This window comes from Hemiscyllium ocellatum, chromosome 2 (assembly GCF_020745735.1).
Source record: "Hemiscyllium ocellatum isolate sHemOce1 chromosome 2, sHemOce1.pat.X.cur, whole genome shotgun sequence".
Taxonomy (NCBI): domain Eukaryota; kingdom Metazoa; phylum Chordata; class Chondrichthyes; order Orectolobiformes; family Hemiscylliidae; genus Hemiscyllium; species Hemiscyllium ocellatum.
In genome coordinates, this window is record NC_083402.1 from 56,336,410 (window position 1) to 56,352,671 (window position 16,262).

General features: G+C 39.5%; 1 protein-coding gene across 1 annotated transcript in view; it reads right to left on the reverse strand.

The window, feature by feature from the left end:
• Nucleotides 1-5,940: 5,940 nt before the first annotated feature.
• The window catches only part of skic3 (SKI3 subunit of superkiller complex), a 115,694-nt gene continuing 105,372 nt past the window's right edge, over nucleotides 5,941-16,262 (reverse strand). Inside the window, exons 38-41 of the mRNA XM_060844228.1 lie at nucleotides 12,257-12,409; nucleotides 9,497-9,627; nucleotides 8,090-8,213; nucleotides 5,941-6,457 (exon numbers count right to left, since the gene is read on the reverse strand). Coding sequence (XP_060700211.1) covers nucleotides 6,380-6,457; nucleotides 8,090-8,213; nucleotides 9,497-9,627; nucleotides 12,257-12,409 — 486 coding nt within the window. The 3' untranslated portion in view covers nucleotides 5,941-6,379. The remainder of the gene's footprint in view (nucleotides 6,458-8,089; nucleotides 8,214-9,496; nucleotides 9,628-12,256; nucleotides 12,410-16,262) is intronic.

Below are 16,262 nucleotides of genomic sequence, written 5' to 3' on the forward strand. Positions count from 1 at the left end.
CCATGCACGATCAGGCTTTGGAAATATTCCTTCAATGTCACTGGATCAAAATCCTGGAATTCCCTAACAGCACTGAGGGTCTACCTACAGCACACAGACTACAACAGTTGAACAAGACAGCTCAACACCACCTTCGTAAAGGCAACTAGAGATAGGCATAAATGTTGGCCCATCCAGTGATGCCTATATCCCAAGTGATAATGGTACATGAAAGAGTTATTAAATTAATATTTTGGTAGTCTTTTTGTTAAAAACAGATGTCATAATGTAAGAGGAAGTACATGAAACACCAGAAGGGCTAAAAAAAAAGGGAGATATTCATGACTGTACTTAAAACTGAGTCTGCAGGACTAGATCAAATCCAACAGAAAATTATGAAGGAAGAAATAATCTTTCAATATCTTTTATATGTAGCAGTGCTACCAGAGGACTGGGCAACAAAAAATGCTACAACCATGTTCAAAGAAGACTGCAAGAGTAAGCCCAGAACCAGAAGTCAATCAATCAGTTTAATCAGGGTGGGAAAGATTTCATGAACAGTGGATTAAACTTTACACTCTTCAGTCAATGGATCTGAAAGTGGTGGAGGAAACCTAAAATTTAGCAAATCTTCCAAACACAAACTTTCTCAGTATCTGTACCTGACCAAGATGATATGTCAATGCGGGTGAGAGAGCTGCCAACCTTTGGCCTGAGGCTCTTATTGCCACCTAATGGGCACTGCCACCAGTGGAGCTCTGAACTGATGTTCCCCCAACTCATCCGAATCAACAACACCCCTCCCTCCCTCACTCATCAAGGTCATGTCCCATGTAATGCTCCCTCCTCACCCCTGCAAATGTGTTGCTGGTCAAAGCACAGCAGGCCAGGCAGCATCTCAGGAATAGAGAAAAGTGCTGGACAGAGCTGAGTGTCTCAGCACAGTGCAACTGGTACCTCAAATCACAGGAGTTGCCACCATTTCCAGTTGAGCATTAATGGAGGGAAAGTCACTGATGAAGCCTGGCCTGAGCTCCTGGTTGTCCAACTAGGAAGGACATTCCTGGGACAGGGATAGAAGACTTACCTTCAAGCAGTTAATGCTCCTCCTAGCATTGGGGAAGCCTTTAGGATGATGGTTGCGGTTCTCTCTTTCATATTAGTTTTAAAGTTAAAAATCACACAACACAGATTATAGTCCAACAGGTTTATTTGGAAGCACGAGGTTTCGGAGCTTTTTCAGTTGTCAACCACCTGATGAAGGAGCAGCGTTCCGAAAGCTTGTGCTTCCAAATAAATCTATTGGACTATAACCTGGTGTTGCATGATTTTTAACTTTGTACACCCCAATCCAACACTGGCACCTCCAAATCATATTAGTTCCAAGTCTCTTTCATACCTTCCTTTTCATCCTTGTTCTTCTTCACTTCCCTTCCAAGTTTTCTAACTAGTCAGTAGCAACCTGACATTTCTAAGTTGGAGATTTTGATAAGCTTGATGAGGGTAATGCAATTGATGCAGTGTATGTGCACTTACAAAAAGGTATATGATAAAATGCCATATAACAAGCTTATTAGCAAAGATAAATCACACAGAATAAAAGTGAGTTTTATCAGCAGAGTGACAGAAGGTGTTGAAGTCATTAATAGGTGGCACTTAGAGTGATTAACTGTTCACTGGGCTTACAGGGTCAGGGCCACACAACACCTGGCCTCACTTACAACCTTGTTTCAAAAACAGATAAAACAGCTGAACTCTAGAGATTAGAGCAACTGCCCCCGATGTCAAAACAGCAACTGACTGAGAGTGACATCAAGAATTCGGAGGTAAACTGAAGTCAATATAATCACAGAAAAGTTTCTGATGATTGGAATCACAAAGATAGTTGTAGTTGTTGGAGATCAATCTTTTCAGCTCCAGGACATCTCTGCAGGAGCTCCCCAGGGTAGAATCCTAGACCCAAACATTTTCAGCTGCTTCATCAATGACCTTCTCTCTATCATGAGGACAGATTGGAGATGTTTACGACTGCTGTTCAGCAACGTTCCCACCTCAATTTCTGAAGCAGCTATAGAACAAATGTAGCAAGACCCAGACAATATTCAGGTTTGGGCTGACAAGTATAAAAGTTCATTTCACATCACAAAATTATAATGATCGCTCCCAAGTAGAGAGAACCTGTCTTCCCTTGACATTTTGATGAACCCCCACTCTCAACAGCATAAGCTGTTACCATTGACCAGAAACTTGATTTGAACATCCATAAAAAGACTGGAAATTCTGTGGTAACTGTATTTCCTGACACTAAAACATGACCTCCACCTGCAAGGCACAAGTCAGGACTGTGATAGAATTCCTGCTCCCCATTTCATCCAGATGCAAGGAGCTTGACATTATCCAGGATACAGAAGCCCACTTGATAGGTACACCATTCATCCCCATACACTTTCATCTCTCCTCCACCAGGTGTACCAGCTTCATGATACATGACAGAAAGGATTCTTCTTTCAAACCTGCAACCATCACCTAAAAGGACAATGGTGGAAAATACACAGAAGCACCATCACCTGGCAGTTCTTCTCCAAGCACCAAACCAAAAGAACATGCAACAATATCATCACTATTCCAATGTTACCAGGCCAACATCCTGAATGTCCTTCTTGACATTGCTGTGTGCTGATTTACATCATGTGGACTATAATACTGGCAAGCACAGTTAGGAAAGGATATCACAACATTAGATAGGATGCCTACTATAGGAGGCAAGTGAGGAAATTGTTGGTGCTCTGACATAGATATTTAATACTTCATTGGGCACACATGAAGTGCCAGATAACTGGAGGATAGCTAACATTCCTTTGATGAAGGAGGGCAGCCAGAATAAACCATGTAATTACAGAAATTATTGGACAAAAGTTCTGGGGCACAGGATGAATTAATAGTCGGAAAGGCAGGGAGTGATTGGAGATAGACGGGATGAATTTGTTGCAAGGAGACCCTGCCTGAATAATTTGAGTTTTTTTGAAAAGGTGACTAAATATATTGATGAGTGATGCAGCTGTAGTGGTTTAAATTGACTTCAGAAAGGCCTTTGACACGGTCTCACATGGAAGGCTGCTTCAAAAGTTAAGAGCCAAGGCAAGTTAGCCAACTGGATCCAAAATTAGCCTGCAAGAGGCAAAGGGTGATGGTGGAAGTTTGTGTCTGTTTGGAAGCCAGTGTACTGCAGGAATCAGTGCTGGTACCCTCACTCTTTGGTATGTACATTAACAACTTGAATGTAAATGCAGAAGGTATAATATACTAAGTTTGCAGATGACATGAAAATTGGTGCTGTTGTTGATAGAGGAGGACGGCCTCAGGCTATAGTCTGATATCAATCAGCTGATAAATTGAGCAAAACAATGTCAAGATGTAATTTAATACTGATAAGTGAGGTGTTGCATTTTAGGAGATCTAAAAAAGGATTTACACAATAAATGGTAAGTTTCTAGGGAGTACAGGTGGTTTTGTTGTAATACATGTTTCATTAACATTTAATCGCTATAACACAATTGACAAATTGGAGAAGCTTTTTCTACAGTGCAAAGTTTTAACACGCATGTTGGCTGTCACACGGTTACAGCACCACCATTTTAAGCACCGTTTCCAAAGTGCAATCTTTCTATAACATGGGGTTGCACAAGAACACAACCAGCACATTATAGAAGGACTGACTGTACTGATGAACTAAGGGAGGTTGCGCACAAATTTATATGTCCGTGAAGGTGCCAGCACACGTAGTTGGGGCAGTGAAGGAGGTAAATGGGATGTTTGACTTTATTAGCCAGGGAGCAGGAAGTTACAACTTGATGGCACATAGTTTAGGCCACAGATGGAATACCCCTGCAGTTCTGCTCATGTCAGAAGGATGCGACTGCACTGGAAGGATATTGCTTGGCTACAAGGAGAGACTAGGTTAATTTTCTCTCGAGCAGAGGAGGCCAAGGAAGGATGTGAGGTACATTAAATTATGAGGGGCATAGAAAGGGTAGATCATGAAAATATTCTCCCCATGGCAGATATGCCGAACACAGAGGCTGTAAGTTTAAAATGAGGAGTAAATGGTTTAGAGAGGATCCAAGGAATTTTTTTTTCCCCCAGAGAGTGGAAGAAATATGGGAAGGACTATCAGAGGCTGGTGGAGGCAGGTACTCTCACAGCACTGCATGATAATCTAGACAAACATTTCAAATGACAGGGCATTGTAAGTTAAGGACAAAGTGCAGGTAAACAGAATTAATAGATTTTGGTATTTGGTTGGCATAGACGCAGTGGGTTGAAAGGCCTGTTGCAATGCTGTATGCCTCAATGACTCTAACAGGTGATGAGAACTTGTTCCCATTGGCCCCAGGACACAGATTTAAAGTAATGAGTTCAAGTTCCAAAATGACTGGAATTCCTTGCTTGAGGTGAATGTAGGCAGATTCAAAAAAGGTACTGGGCCTGGAAGAAAATCCATGGGCAGGACTGTGGAGAACAGACAATGAAATGGGATCAGCTGAGCTGTTCTTGCAGAGAGCTGACACAGACACAAGTTGAATAGTTTCCTTTTGTGCTGTCATGATTCAACACATCAATAATTACACAACATCCAAGAACGGGTAAACAATGCTCACAAAGCCTGTTTTTAGATTCTATTAAATTTGACAGTATCAAAATGCTCTAAAATTTGCATTTAGCAAAACCCAATTACAAAAAAGCCCACTTCTGGTGAGACTGCTTCACAAATTTTCAGATATCACTTAAGAACATTAATTTTCTTTCCACAAATTCCAACATTACTTCCAATTCTTCCATTTAGGGCCCTGGGGAGTGTTGTCAAACAGACACACCTAGGGGTTCAGGTATATTGTCTACCTGTGACACAACTTTCAAGGAACAGAGTCATTTGGCATGCTTACCTTCATTATTCAGACCATGGAGTGTAGGAAATGTCATGTGTTTGTATAGGATATTGGTGATACCACTTTTACAATATGGTGTAGAGTTTTGGCTGTCCTGCTTTGGAAGAATATTAAATTGGAGAGGGTGCAGAAATATTAACAAGGATGTTACTGGGACTGGAGGGTTTGAGTTATAAGGAGAGGCTGGGACGCTTTAAACTGGAATGTAGGAGGTTGAGGGGTGACCTCAAAACTTTATGAAATCATGAGAGGCTTTGATAAAGCAAACATCAAAGGCTTTTTCCTTACGGTGAGGAATTCAAAAGTAGAGAGCATATTTTTAAGTGGAGAAAGATTTAAAAAGGACCTGAAAGATAATCTTTTCCGCACAGAGGGTAGTGCATGTGTGGAATGGAATGAACCACCAGAAGTGGTAGAAGATGCAGGTACAGTCACAACATTGAGAAGACATTTGGACAGATACATGAATAGGAAAGGTTGAGACTGAATTAGGCCAAACGCAAATGGGATTAGTTGAGTTTGGGAAAACTTGATCGGCATGGACTAGTTGGACCAAAGAGTCTGTTTTTGTGCTGAATGATTCTATGGCTCAATTTTAAGTTACTAGTTCTGCAACTGACAGTAGAGACTGTCAAGGCACCTACTACCTGCTTACTCAGATTAGTTGACTTGTCCTTAATTTTTCTATGTTGCATTAGAACCAATTTAACCATCCATTCTGTATACTTGTTTAAAAATAAGGTGCCATAAATGGGCCCAGAGGAGAATATGATTGTAACAAAGTCCTTTGCATTTTTATTGGTTCAATTAGACAGAACAGAGCATGAAGCAAAACTGTAGGGAAGAGATATTGCAACAAGATTATTCTGGTTCAATACAGAAATGTTTGCTATTGCATAGTGATTTGACAAAACTGAATACATTTGATGCAAAGAACAAATGATATTTCTGTCTTAAATGACTAAGTGAAATAAAAAGAAAAAAAACAAAAATGTAAACACGACTATAGGTTTCAATAGGAAATCATGATGTGAGTGCATAGTTTAATCACAACATTACATTAAACTTTGCAATGAATGTTCAGACATGATTGTTTCTTTGTATTTATACTACAATAATACAGATCATTTGCCAAGTTAAAATGAAGGCGTTCTATCTTAAATAAACAAATCTGCATGCTTCCCAGTCATGATGGTATATTTAAATTTTCAGTTTTTAAGATGAAAAGTGCAGGAAATATGATGGCAGAAGAGAACAAGTCTAAATATTTGCAGTCTTTTTCAATATAGCCAAAGTGCAACAAATCATACTGTAATCAAATTGTTTCAAAAATGCCAGCCACAGCTACTGCTTTTTGACAACCAGAAATCTAAGTAATATGGCAGCTGCAACTATAGCTACAATGTGAGACTTTAGTGTGCATGCATTTGAGTTCAATCTTTTTTCTTGTTTGATTAGGATGCTTCAATAAGCTTCTTGTGCAGCTCTTCAATTCTAGAATCTCCATTCATTTTGCCATTTTGAAGTAATACCTGAAAATACAACAAATACATTTAAGATGACATCTTGAATACGTGAATATTTTCTTGGGAGCTTGTAACAACATTTATCTGGTGAGAATACGATCCTCAAATATCAGCTAAGTCCCATGTTCTGTACCTAGCTCGTGCTGAATTAGCTGAACCCAGTCATTGGCTTCCCACAAATGAGTTCACCCTGTGCTGCAGATATGGGAGAATAAGGAAAACAAAGAAGAAAACAGTACAATAAATAAACAGCAAAACAGCTGGAGAAACTTAGCAGGTCTGGCAGTAGCTTTGGATAAAAAAAACAGTTAATGTTTTAAGTCCAGTGATCATCCTTCAGTTCTGTGAGAGACAATGCAAATTTTAAAGGATCGTGGTATATAAGACCAGATTAAAGTGTTTCCAACAAAGTAAATCTTGTCTTCATTCGATTTTACACTACATTAATATTCTGTTTAGCAAGGAGAGTAATTGTTAGTATTGATTCAATAACCAAAACCAGGAAAACAGATTCAAAATCATTTAGTCTATTGCTGTTTGTGGAGTCTTGTAATGTGCAAACTTAATGCTGAGGTTGCCCGTAACAATGCCTACGCATCAAAAATAATTCTCCGAGCAGTAATGCATTAAGGTTGTGGTAATGCATTAAGGTTGTGAAAGGTACAATTTAAACATACTTTTTTTTTAAAAAACCTTTATGTCTTGGTTATTTTAGCAAGGGGCAGCAGCATCGTGGCACTTTCACTGGACTCAGAACACCCAGGCTAATGTTCTGAGGACATGGGTTTAAATTATTATAGATGTAAAGAGCAGAGAGTGCTGCCCATCCATTGCCCTCTAAATTTTGGCAGTTATATTGGTTCAGTTATATTGTCACTGGATTAGTAATCCAAAGATCCAGGTAATCTTCTGGAAACTTAGGTTTGAAACCTGAGTGGGATATGGTGGAATTTGAATTCAATAAAAAAAATCTGGAATTAAGATTTAATGATGACCATGTTGATTATCAGAGGATCTCAGCTAGTATACTAACGTCGTTTAGGGGAGGTAACAACCATCCTTACCCAATCTGGCCTACATGGGACTCCACAGCAGTGTAACTCTTAACTGATTTCTGGGTAATTAAGAGGAGCAATAAATTCTGCTCTAGTCAGCGACATCTGCCACTACATCATCACTCCTCTTGCTAAAACAATAAAGCTGCAAAAAGAAGAATGTGTTCATATTGTACCATTCACACACAGTCCATTACTTAAAGTACTTCACACTTAGTGAATTAATGTTTGATTTGTAGTCAAATCTCAGCAACAAATTTGCACATTACAAGATTCCACAAACTGCAATGATCTTATAAGGAAGGAAATTTTTACCTGGTCTGGCATGCATATGACTCCAGACACTGTAAATGCAGTTAATTCTTAACTGCCCTCAAGACAAACATGGCAGAATAATAAATGTTGTCCTAGCTAGAGAGGTTCATATCATATGAACAAATAAAAAAAAAATACAAGATAAAATAAAATTGAAAACACTTGTTAAATTTCACTGTAGCTTTATAAGCAAAGATCAATGCCAGCAATAAAACTGTACAACGCTCCTAATTTAAAAACAAAATAGGTGCCAATTGTTTAATCTTACTGTGATAAGTTCATCGTCATTTTTAGCCCACAGATGTCGTAAGAGGTACCAACGGCCAACTGATGCAATGCTCTCTGTGTAACCTGGCTGATATACCACTCTCTCCAGCAGCCGTCGTGTTTCCCTATAGGGCAGTAAAATATGATCAATTCATTTGAACTATTTAACCACTTAAAACCCTCCAAAACTGAGAAATAAAGTCAATAGTTAAAGTCCAAAGATTGAATATATTTTCCACTGCCTACCCCATGCAAATCATCTCATCACACCATCAACATTTAGTCCCTCCTCCTTTCTTTCGGGAGCCTTTCTTCCTTCATAATGTCAGATGCTCTTAAGTTTAAGTTCACTCCTGAAAAATCTTCATTCTTTATCATTTCATTTATCTGTCCCAAATTTCCATGATACATTGGTCCTTCCTTTCTTTCCTCAATAGCTTCAATGATTACTTCAGCAATCACCAACATTCCCTTACCTTTTTCCTCATAAATCACAGCCCTCTCTTTTCATAATAGCTCTCCCACCCATGTTTGTGGTCAGCCTTTTGACCGTGCCAACTTTGGAAGGCAGTGGTAATGTCACTAGACTAATATTCCAATGCAAAATATACTGCTAGAGAAACTCAGCAGATCTGGCAGCATCAGGAGAAAGAAAAATCAAATTAAAGTTTGGAGACCCTTTGTCAGCATTTATATAGCACAAATGTAACCTGCCACTTGTCAGTCCAAGACTGGATACGGTTCAGCTTTTGTGGAATTTGGATATGAACTGGTTCAGTAACTGAGGAATTCTGAATGGTGCTGAACATTGACAATTGCACAATGAACATCACCACTTCTGACATTATAATGGAGCAAAGGTCATTGATGAAGCAGCTGAAGAATGTGGACTTGGGACACCAGATCTGCAGTATTTTGCTTTGATTAACGAGATGGAGATGTGGGTTTGAAATCTGCCAGGACAGGTAGCAATTTTGAATTTAATAAAAATTTGGAACATAAAATCTAGTCTAATAGTGACTGTATAATGATTGTTGTAAAGATCTATCTAGTTTAATAATGTTCTTTAAAGAGGGAAATCAGCCACTTTACCTTTTCTGACCGACACGTGACTCCAGACCCACAGTAATGGGGTTAATACTTAACTTTTCTCCGAAATTAATGTTTTGTTCATTAACAAATGTTATTTAAAATTTTAGCTTGTGCATATTTACAAATTCATTTGTCCACTCCAAACTACAGATGTTGATTGAAGGCAAACTTCAAGAGTTTTAATGCCTTCCTATGAATACCAAGTGTATATTTCCAGTAAGTTGAATGCACTGAAACATTCTTAAAAATAAAGGAAAAAAGTATAGAACTACACATTATAACATTTCATGGAATCTGAAATGTAAATATATATTACCTTGCTCCCATTTTAACTATAAATTGCAGGAGTGCTTGGAATAGACCAGCAAGAGGACAAAGAGAGATCTTTTGAGCTTCACTGGTTGCTTCTTTGACTAATGATGCCCATCGATTGTTCTGAAGTTTAATCTAACAAAAAGAGTTCAAATATAAAAAGTTTATATAGATAGTAATGTTCAATACATTAAATTAGGTTTTAAACTTGACAGGTACAGCAAAAACTATATCACATTTCAGGTTTGTAAATCTATTGCAATGTTTAAGCTATGTTATGTTATTAACAAGGAGTAAGGACAAACTTCATTTAAAATTGAATGCATTGTACTCTGAAAATTTATATTAAAATGCATGATTAAAATATGAAATTTAATTGACCAGATAATAATGATCAAATCTAACTGACCTAAAATGGATGAAAACTGGTGGTGCTCACTTTACAGAATCCTGACCAGTTTTCAGCTTTTCAAAAGTACTTAAGAAATTTATCAATTTGCGTTGCTACTCTCCCTTCCTGTTCATCTTTTAGATTCCAAGTTTAATGCAGGTTTAAAAAGAGGTAGTTTGTGCTGATTATTGCAAAAATCTACATTTGTTAATCTCTAATAATCAGTCTATATTCAAAATAAAACTTGCAGGATAGCAAGTACTTACACGTATCATCATAGTGGACAAGGTGAACATTCTCAAAAACACTCAGAACACCCTTTGAATATAAATTCTCAAATTAAAAAGTTAACCAAAATGAAGATAGGTGCTACTTTCTGGGAAGCATTTATAACTGAATATGCAAATTTTGATGGAGTGGCTATGTTCCACAGCCAAAGACAGTGGGTTGGTTGCAGCAGGAAAAAGGTGTAAGACTTTTTAAAATAATTTATTCTGCACTGTATTGATCTCAAAGTTAAATTTCATGCTACTGTTTAAAAACATTTCATTACCTGTTATCACTAATTGGAATGTTCACTTGTCACAGTCTCCAGCAATTACTCATTATAATAGGCTAGTAATGTCATGATTGCGGTCTTCCTCGAAACCATAATATTGGGATATATTTAAAGGAAAACTTCTCCAACAGATAAATCAATGAGTTAAGACAACTAATTTTAAATATTTTACCAGTTTTCAGTCCTAAAGCGCTACTGTTAGGTCGGTAGGCAATTTTTGAATCTGTCGACATTAAAACTTCATTCAGCAAGAAGAAAACAGGCATATTTTAGGATTCAACTCAAAAGTTAGGAAACAATGAAAGTTATAAAGTCATAAAACTCCTCAAAGGAACTTGCACTGAAAATCACTGTCATATTGGGCTACTCATTGGATGTGAATAAATGTTGTATGACTCAAAGATACCTTTATTCAAATACCAAAGCATTATCCTCCAGAGATGGGAACGGTGGCGGTCTGTAATTGATTCAATTACCAAGATAGAGTTATAGATCAAGATGCAGAAATGCTATCATTAGTCGGGGAGGTGGGGGGGGGGGGGGGGGGGGGGGGGGGGACAAGAAAGAGACAGTGTCACGAAACATGAGGAAGCTAATGAACAATATATTATCTTCAAGTTGAATGGCACTCCACATAGTTTGTTAATGAGGGAAGGAAAAGTCAATGACATCACTATAAAAAGTGGACAGCGACAGAACGCTTGCAGAGTTCATGTATATACACTGTTGAAGGTGGCATGGCATAGTAACAGCATAGGCAGCAAAGCAATTGACACCTGGGATATCATAAATAGAGGTATTGAATATAAGAGCAGGTCAATTTTTCCTTTATGAAGTTATCATCACGCTACAAGTAGACCATTGTATCTAGTCTGGTCACTACACATTAGAGTGGATATTGTGGTCATTGAGAGGGTATGGAGATTTAACAAATCAGTTCAAGGGATCAATGATTTTAGATATAAGGTCAGTTTAAAAAGTTGCATAAAATTAGACAATTATCAGTGCTATTAAAGTGACAGCAGTTGCTCTTGGTGCCGTTTTATCTATCACATAATTGATAGTTCAACTAACTTATACAGGTTGCAAACTTATAGTTTTAATTTTCTTTGATGCAAGCTCAAGATTTGAAATATGACACTATGGGAGATGTAAAGTAGAGGGCTTGGCTTGCTTCTTCAAATGGAGGAAGGTAAAGTTGAAGGGTCATACGCACAAAGTTCTCTTTGAGGAACTGATGCAAGTGGAAGAGCAACTGGATTTCATCGTTGCTGCTACAGACAGGAAATTGATAGGAGAAAAATGTAATTAAACCATTTGTCTGAAGAGAAGGAATCTTTTATATCCTAGGTTCAAATAATCATAAACATCTCTTGCAAATAAAATGGCCATGCAACAGCTTATTTATTCTATTTTCCTGAATAAAAGTTTGAATATTCTTTACTGACAAGGAAATTTGGATGTAGCCATACTTTATTGCTGCACACATCTATTTATATAAAATAGCATGTGACACAGCCCTCTAAATTCTCACTGGATATATTCAATTAACTTTTAAAACCCTGCACTGAATTTGGACGGAGATCACCTAAGGGGAGAAAACAGCTATTATATTTCAATATTTAGGAAGAGTGGAAAACAATTAAACTTGTTAAAATTAATTGTCCTATTAATGCCTTCAGTAGCAGCAAGAATCGAGCTTCTCACCACAAAGTTCAGCATGCGGTTACAAACAGGGTTTAAACAAAACAAGAAAACCTTTGCTTATAGCATGTGCACAAGAAAATTCCAGTTGCAGTTAATGAAATTCTTACCGTACTGAGAGAGAGGGCAAGCAATGCTAATCTGAGTAGACTTGACAGTTTGCCATTCATATTGCCGTGCTGTGAAGATAGTTGCAGTCCTTGCCTGTAACACATTTCCGCTGCGATCATTAAACCCTGAGATTTATATACTTCTGCCAGCCACTAGGTGGAAACAGAGATTTTTAAAAAATGAGCACCGATTGCAGTCTGTGTCAAATACCTGACGTCCTGCTGCACGATTGATTTGCTAACATTAAATCAGGTTCTGAAAATTTTCTGAAGTACAGAGTTGAAAATAGGCAAGTACATTTATATGACAAATAAATGCTTGAGATTACATGAAAAACAGTGGCATTTAAGTGATGCTTCAATGACAGATTTATTTTCAATGATGTTCCATGTTTTAATTCCTTTTCATGACATAAATTCTTAATAAAAGGTAATCTAACAAATACTAACAAAACAAAAATCCACCCAAGGTATCGAGCTGTTTGTGTTTGGTAATGAGTTTGAATACTCATTAAGGCAAACTTTCACAGCTGACAGCCCTCATGGTCATAACCTCAATGGATTTGACCACAACTTCAGAGTTTAACACAATGATTGAAATCCTGAAATTTCAGTCAGTCAGTCATCCACAGTTTTGCCACAGGCTGTGCTGTGGATCCTCCCCAAACCCCCAGTTAAAATCAGCATACAGCAAAATCAGCAGATTGGGCAAAACAATCGAAACTTCCATTCTCATATCAAGTTTGTGTTTGGTAATTGGAGACATAGCTACCACTTCACAACCAATAAGCTTCTGAAATAAAATTCATATTTAGGAATGTTGTTAACGATCATTTGGCTAATTTCTGGAATTTAAGACTAGAATTTGTTTCCTGGTGGCTGGGAGTACTCCTCTGGGTTTAGCCAATTAAGTAGCTTGATGACATCATTGCAGTTTGACACTGACAATCACCATTAAAAAATACTATCCTCTATTTCAGGTCAAGAAATTCAAAAGCTCATGCCACAGAGATCGCTAGATCTCTCAATGAGACTTTCGTTGATGCCTGCAATGAGCATTTTTGTTTTCCTGACTGCAAATCTATCAAATGAATGTTATTAAAGAGGATACAGTTTGTAGATTGTCTCCATAAGGTCGTAAGGTACAAGAGTAGAATTTGCCAACTGGCTCACTGAGTCTGCTCCACCATAGGTTTCTCAATCCCATTCTCCTACTTCTCCCCATAACCCTTGATCTTCTTACTAATCAAGAACCTATTTCTGTCTTAAATACACTCAAAGACTTGGTGTCCATAGTCTTCTGCAGCAATGAGTTCCACCGATTCACCACCCGCTAGCTGAAGAAATTACTCAGCTCAGTACTAAAGTGTCATCCCTTTCTTCGGAGGCTGTGCTCTCAGATCCTAGTCTCTCCTATTAGTGGCAACAGCTTCTCCACATTCACTCTATCCAGGCCTCTCACTATCTGTAAGCCTTAATGAGATCTGCTCTCATCTTTATAACCTCTACCGAGTACATACCCACCTTTATTACAAAATCAATCTGAAATAGAAAATCCACTTTGGGTTTGAGGCTGGTGTATGAAGAAAGCAATGTTCCTGTCCAAGAATCCTACTTCTGACCCACTGAAAATAATGGGACCATAGGTAGATTCATTGATGATCAGGTGCATCTCTGCATCATAACGGACACAGCTTGAGCGCCCACCAGCCTCACGCCCACAAACCGATGTAGGAATACTTATACCTATCCACTGCAATGCTTTCACTCTTACACAGAATATTAGTACATGAACAGGACAGAGTGTTAGCAACGATATAATGGTATTCATACAGCCCTGTAACGTGACATGAACCTAAGGTCCCGGTTAGGCCCTCCCTACGGGTACCAAATTTAGCTATCAGCCTCTGCTCAGCCACTTTTCTCTGCTGCCTATCCCGAAGTCTACCTTGAGGGATGGTCACCCGAAGGTCCGAGGCTGAATGTCCTGGACCACTGAAGTGTTCCCCAACTGGGAGGGAACCCTTCTGTTTGTTGATTGTTGTGCGGTGCCCATTCATCTGTTATCGTAGCCTTTGCTCGGTTTCCCCAATGTACCATGCCTCAGAGCATCCTAGCCTGCAACGTACAAGATAGACAATGTTGGCTGAGTCACATGAGTACCTGCCATGTACAAGGTGGGAGGTGTTCCCACGCATAATAGTGGTATCTATGTCTACACTGTGACACGTCTTGCAGTGCCTACCGTGACAGTTGTATGGAGTTGCCCTGACAGCCGGGCAGCTTGCTACGAACGATCGGTTTGAGGTTTAGCGGTAGTTTAAAAAGCAAGTAGTGGAGGTGTAGGGAAGGTCTTGGTGAGGTGCTCATCCTCATTGATAATGTGTTGCAGGTCACAAAGAACATGGCGTAATCTTTCAGCTCCTGGGAAATACTGAACAATGAAGGGTACCCTGTCGTTGCAGCACGTGTCTGTCTCCTGAGGAGGTCATTACGGTCCCTTGCTGTGGCACATCGGAACTGGCGGTCGATGAGTTGGACATTGTACCCAGTTCTTGTGAGGGCATCCCCGAGTACTTCCAGGTGTCCGTCACATTCCTCCTCATCTGAGCAGATCCGGTGTATACGTAGGGCTTGTCCGTAGGGGATGGCTGTTTTAATATGTTTCGGGTGGAAGCTGGAGAAGTGTAGCATTGAGAGGTTGTCTGTGGGTTTGCGATAGAGGGTGGTGCCGAGGTGTCCATCTCTGATGGAGATGCATGTGTCCAAGAATGAGACAGATAGTCGAGAGTAATAAATGGTGAGTTTGATGAAATTTGTTGAGGTCACTGTGTAGTTTTATCAGTGACTCCTCGCCATGGGGCCAGAGGAAGAAAATGTTGTCAATGTACCTGGTGTACAATGTTTGTTGGAGATCCTGCATAGAAAAGTCATCTTGTTCGAACCGGTGCATAAAAATGTTGGCATACTGGGGTGCAAATTTGGTCCCCATGGCTATCCAGTGTCTGGATGAAGAACTGGTTGTCAAAGGTGAAGACGTTGTGATCAAGGATAAAGCGGATGAGTTGTAGGATGGTGTTTGGAGATTGGCAGTTATCGGTGTTGAGTACTGAGGCAATTGCTGCGATGCCATCATAGTGGGGGATGTTGGTGTAGAGTGCGGAAACGTCCATTGTGATAAGGAATGTTCCCGGTTCGACTGGTCCGTGGGTGCTGAGTTTCTGTAAGAAATCTGTAGTGTCGCGATAGAAGTTGGAGATCCCCTGTACAATAGGTTTCAAGATGCCTTCCACATAGCCGGAGAGATTCTCACATAGGGTCCCACTGCCCGACACAATGGGACGTCCCTATGTGTTGGCTTTGTGTACCTTTGGAAGGCAGTAGAAGTCGCCTACAGAGAAGTACTTGGGATGAGGGCATGTGGGGAACTCTGAAGGACTGGATCCAAAGTTTTCATCAGTGTGTTTAATTCACGGGTGTGTTCTTTGGTCGGATTAGCTGGTAGTTGCCTGTAGTGTTCCTGGTTGTTCAGTTGTTGGTACACTTCCTTGCAGTAATCTGTTCTAGTCTGAATGACAATGGCTCCTCCTTTATCTGCTGGTTTGATGACAATGTTGTGATTGGTTTTGAGAGCCTGGATGGCATTGCGTTGTGAATGGGTGATGTTTTGCTCTACCTTGTGGGTACGGCTGATGAATCTGGTATTTATACATTTCCTGATGGTTTGAGCATACATGTCAAGCCCACGGCAGCAGCCCTCTGGTGGGGTCCAAGTTGACACCACCTTTGGTCGCTCCTCTACAGATCCCTGTGATGACTGTTCCAGTTCATCAGTGGACTCATTGGGATCACTGTTGGCACCTTTAAAGAATTCCCAGAGTCTCATTCATCTGATGAACCCCTCTGTGTCTGCTGCCAGAACCAACGGGTCCATTTTGGTAGTGGGGCAGAAGTTGAGACCCCTACTCAGGACTTCAATCTCTTCTGGTCAAAGGGTGTGATTCGA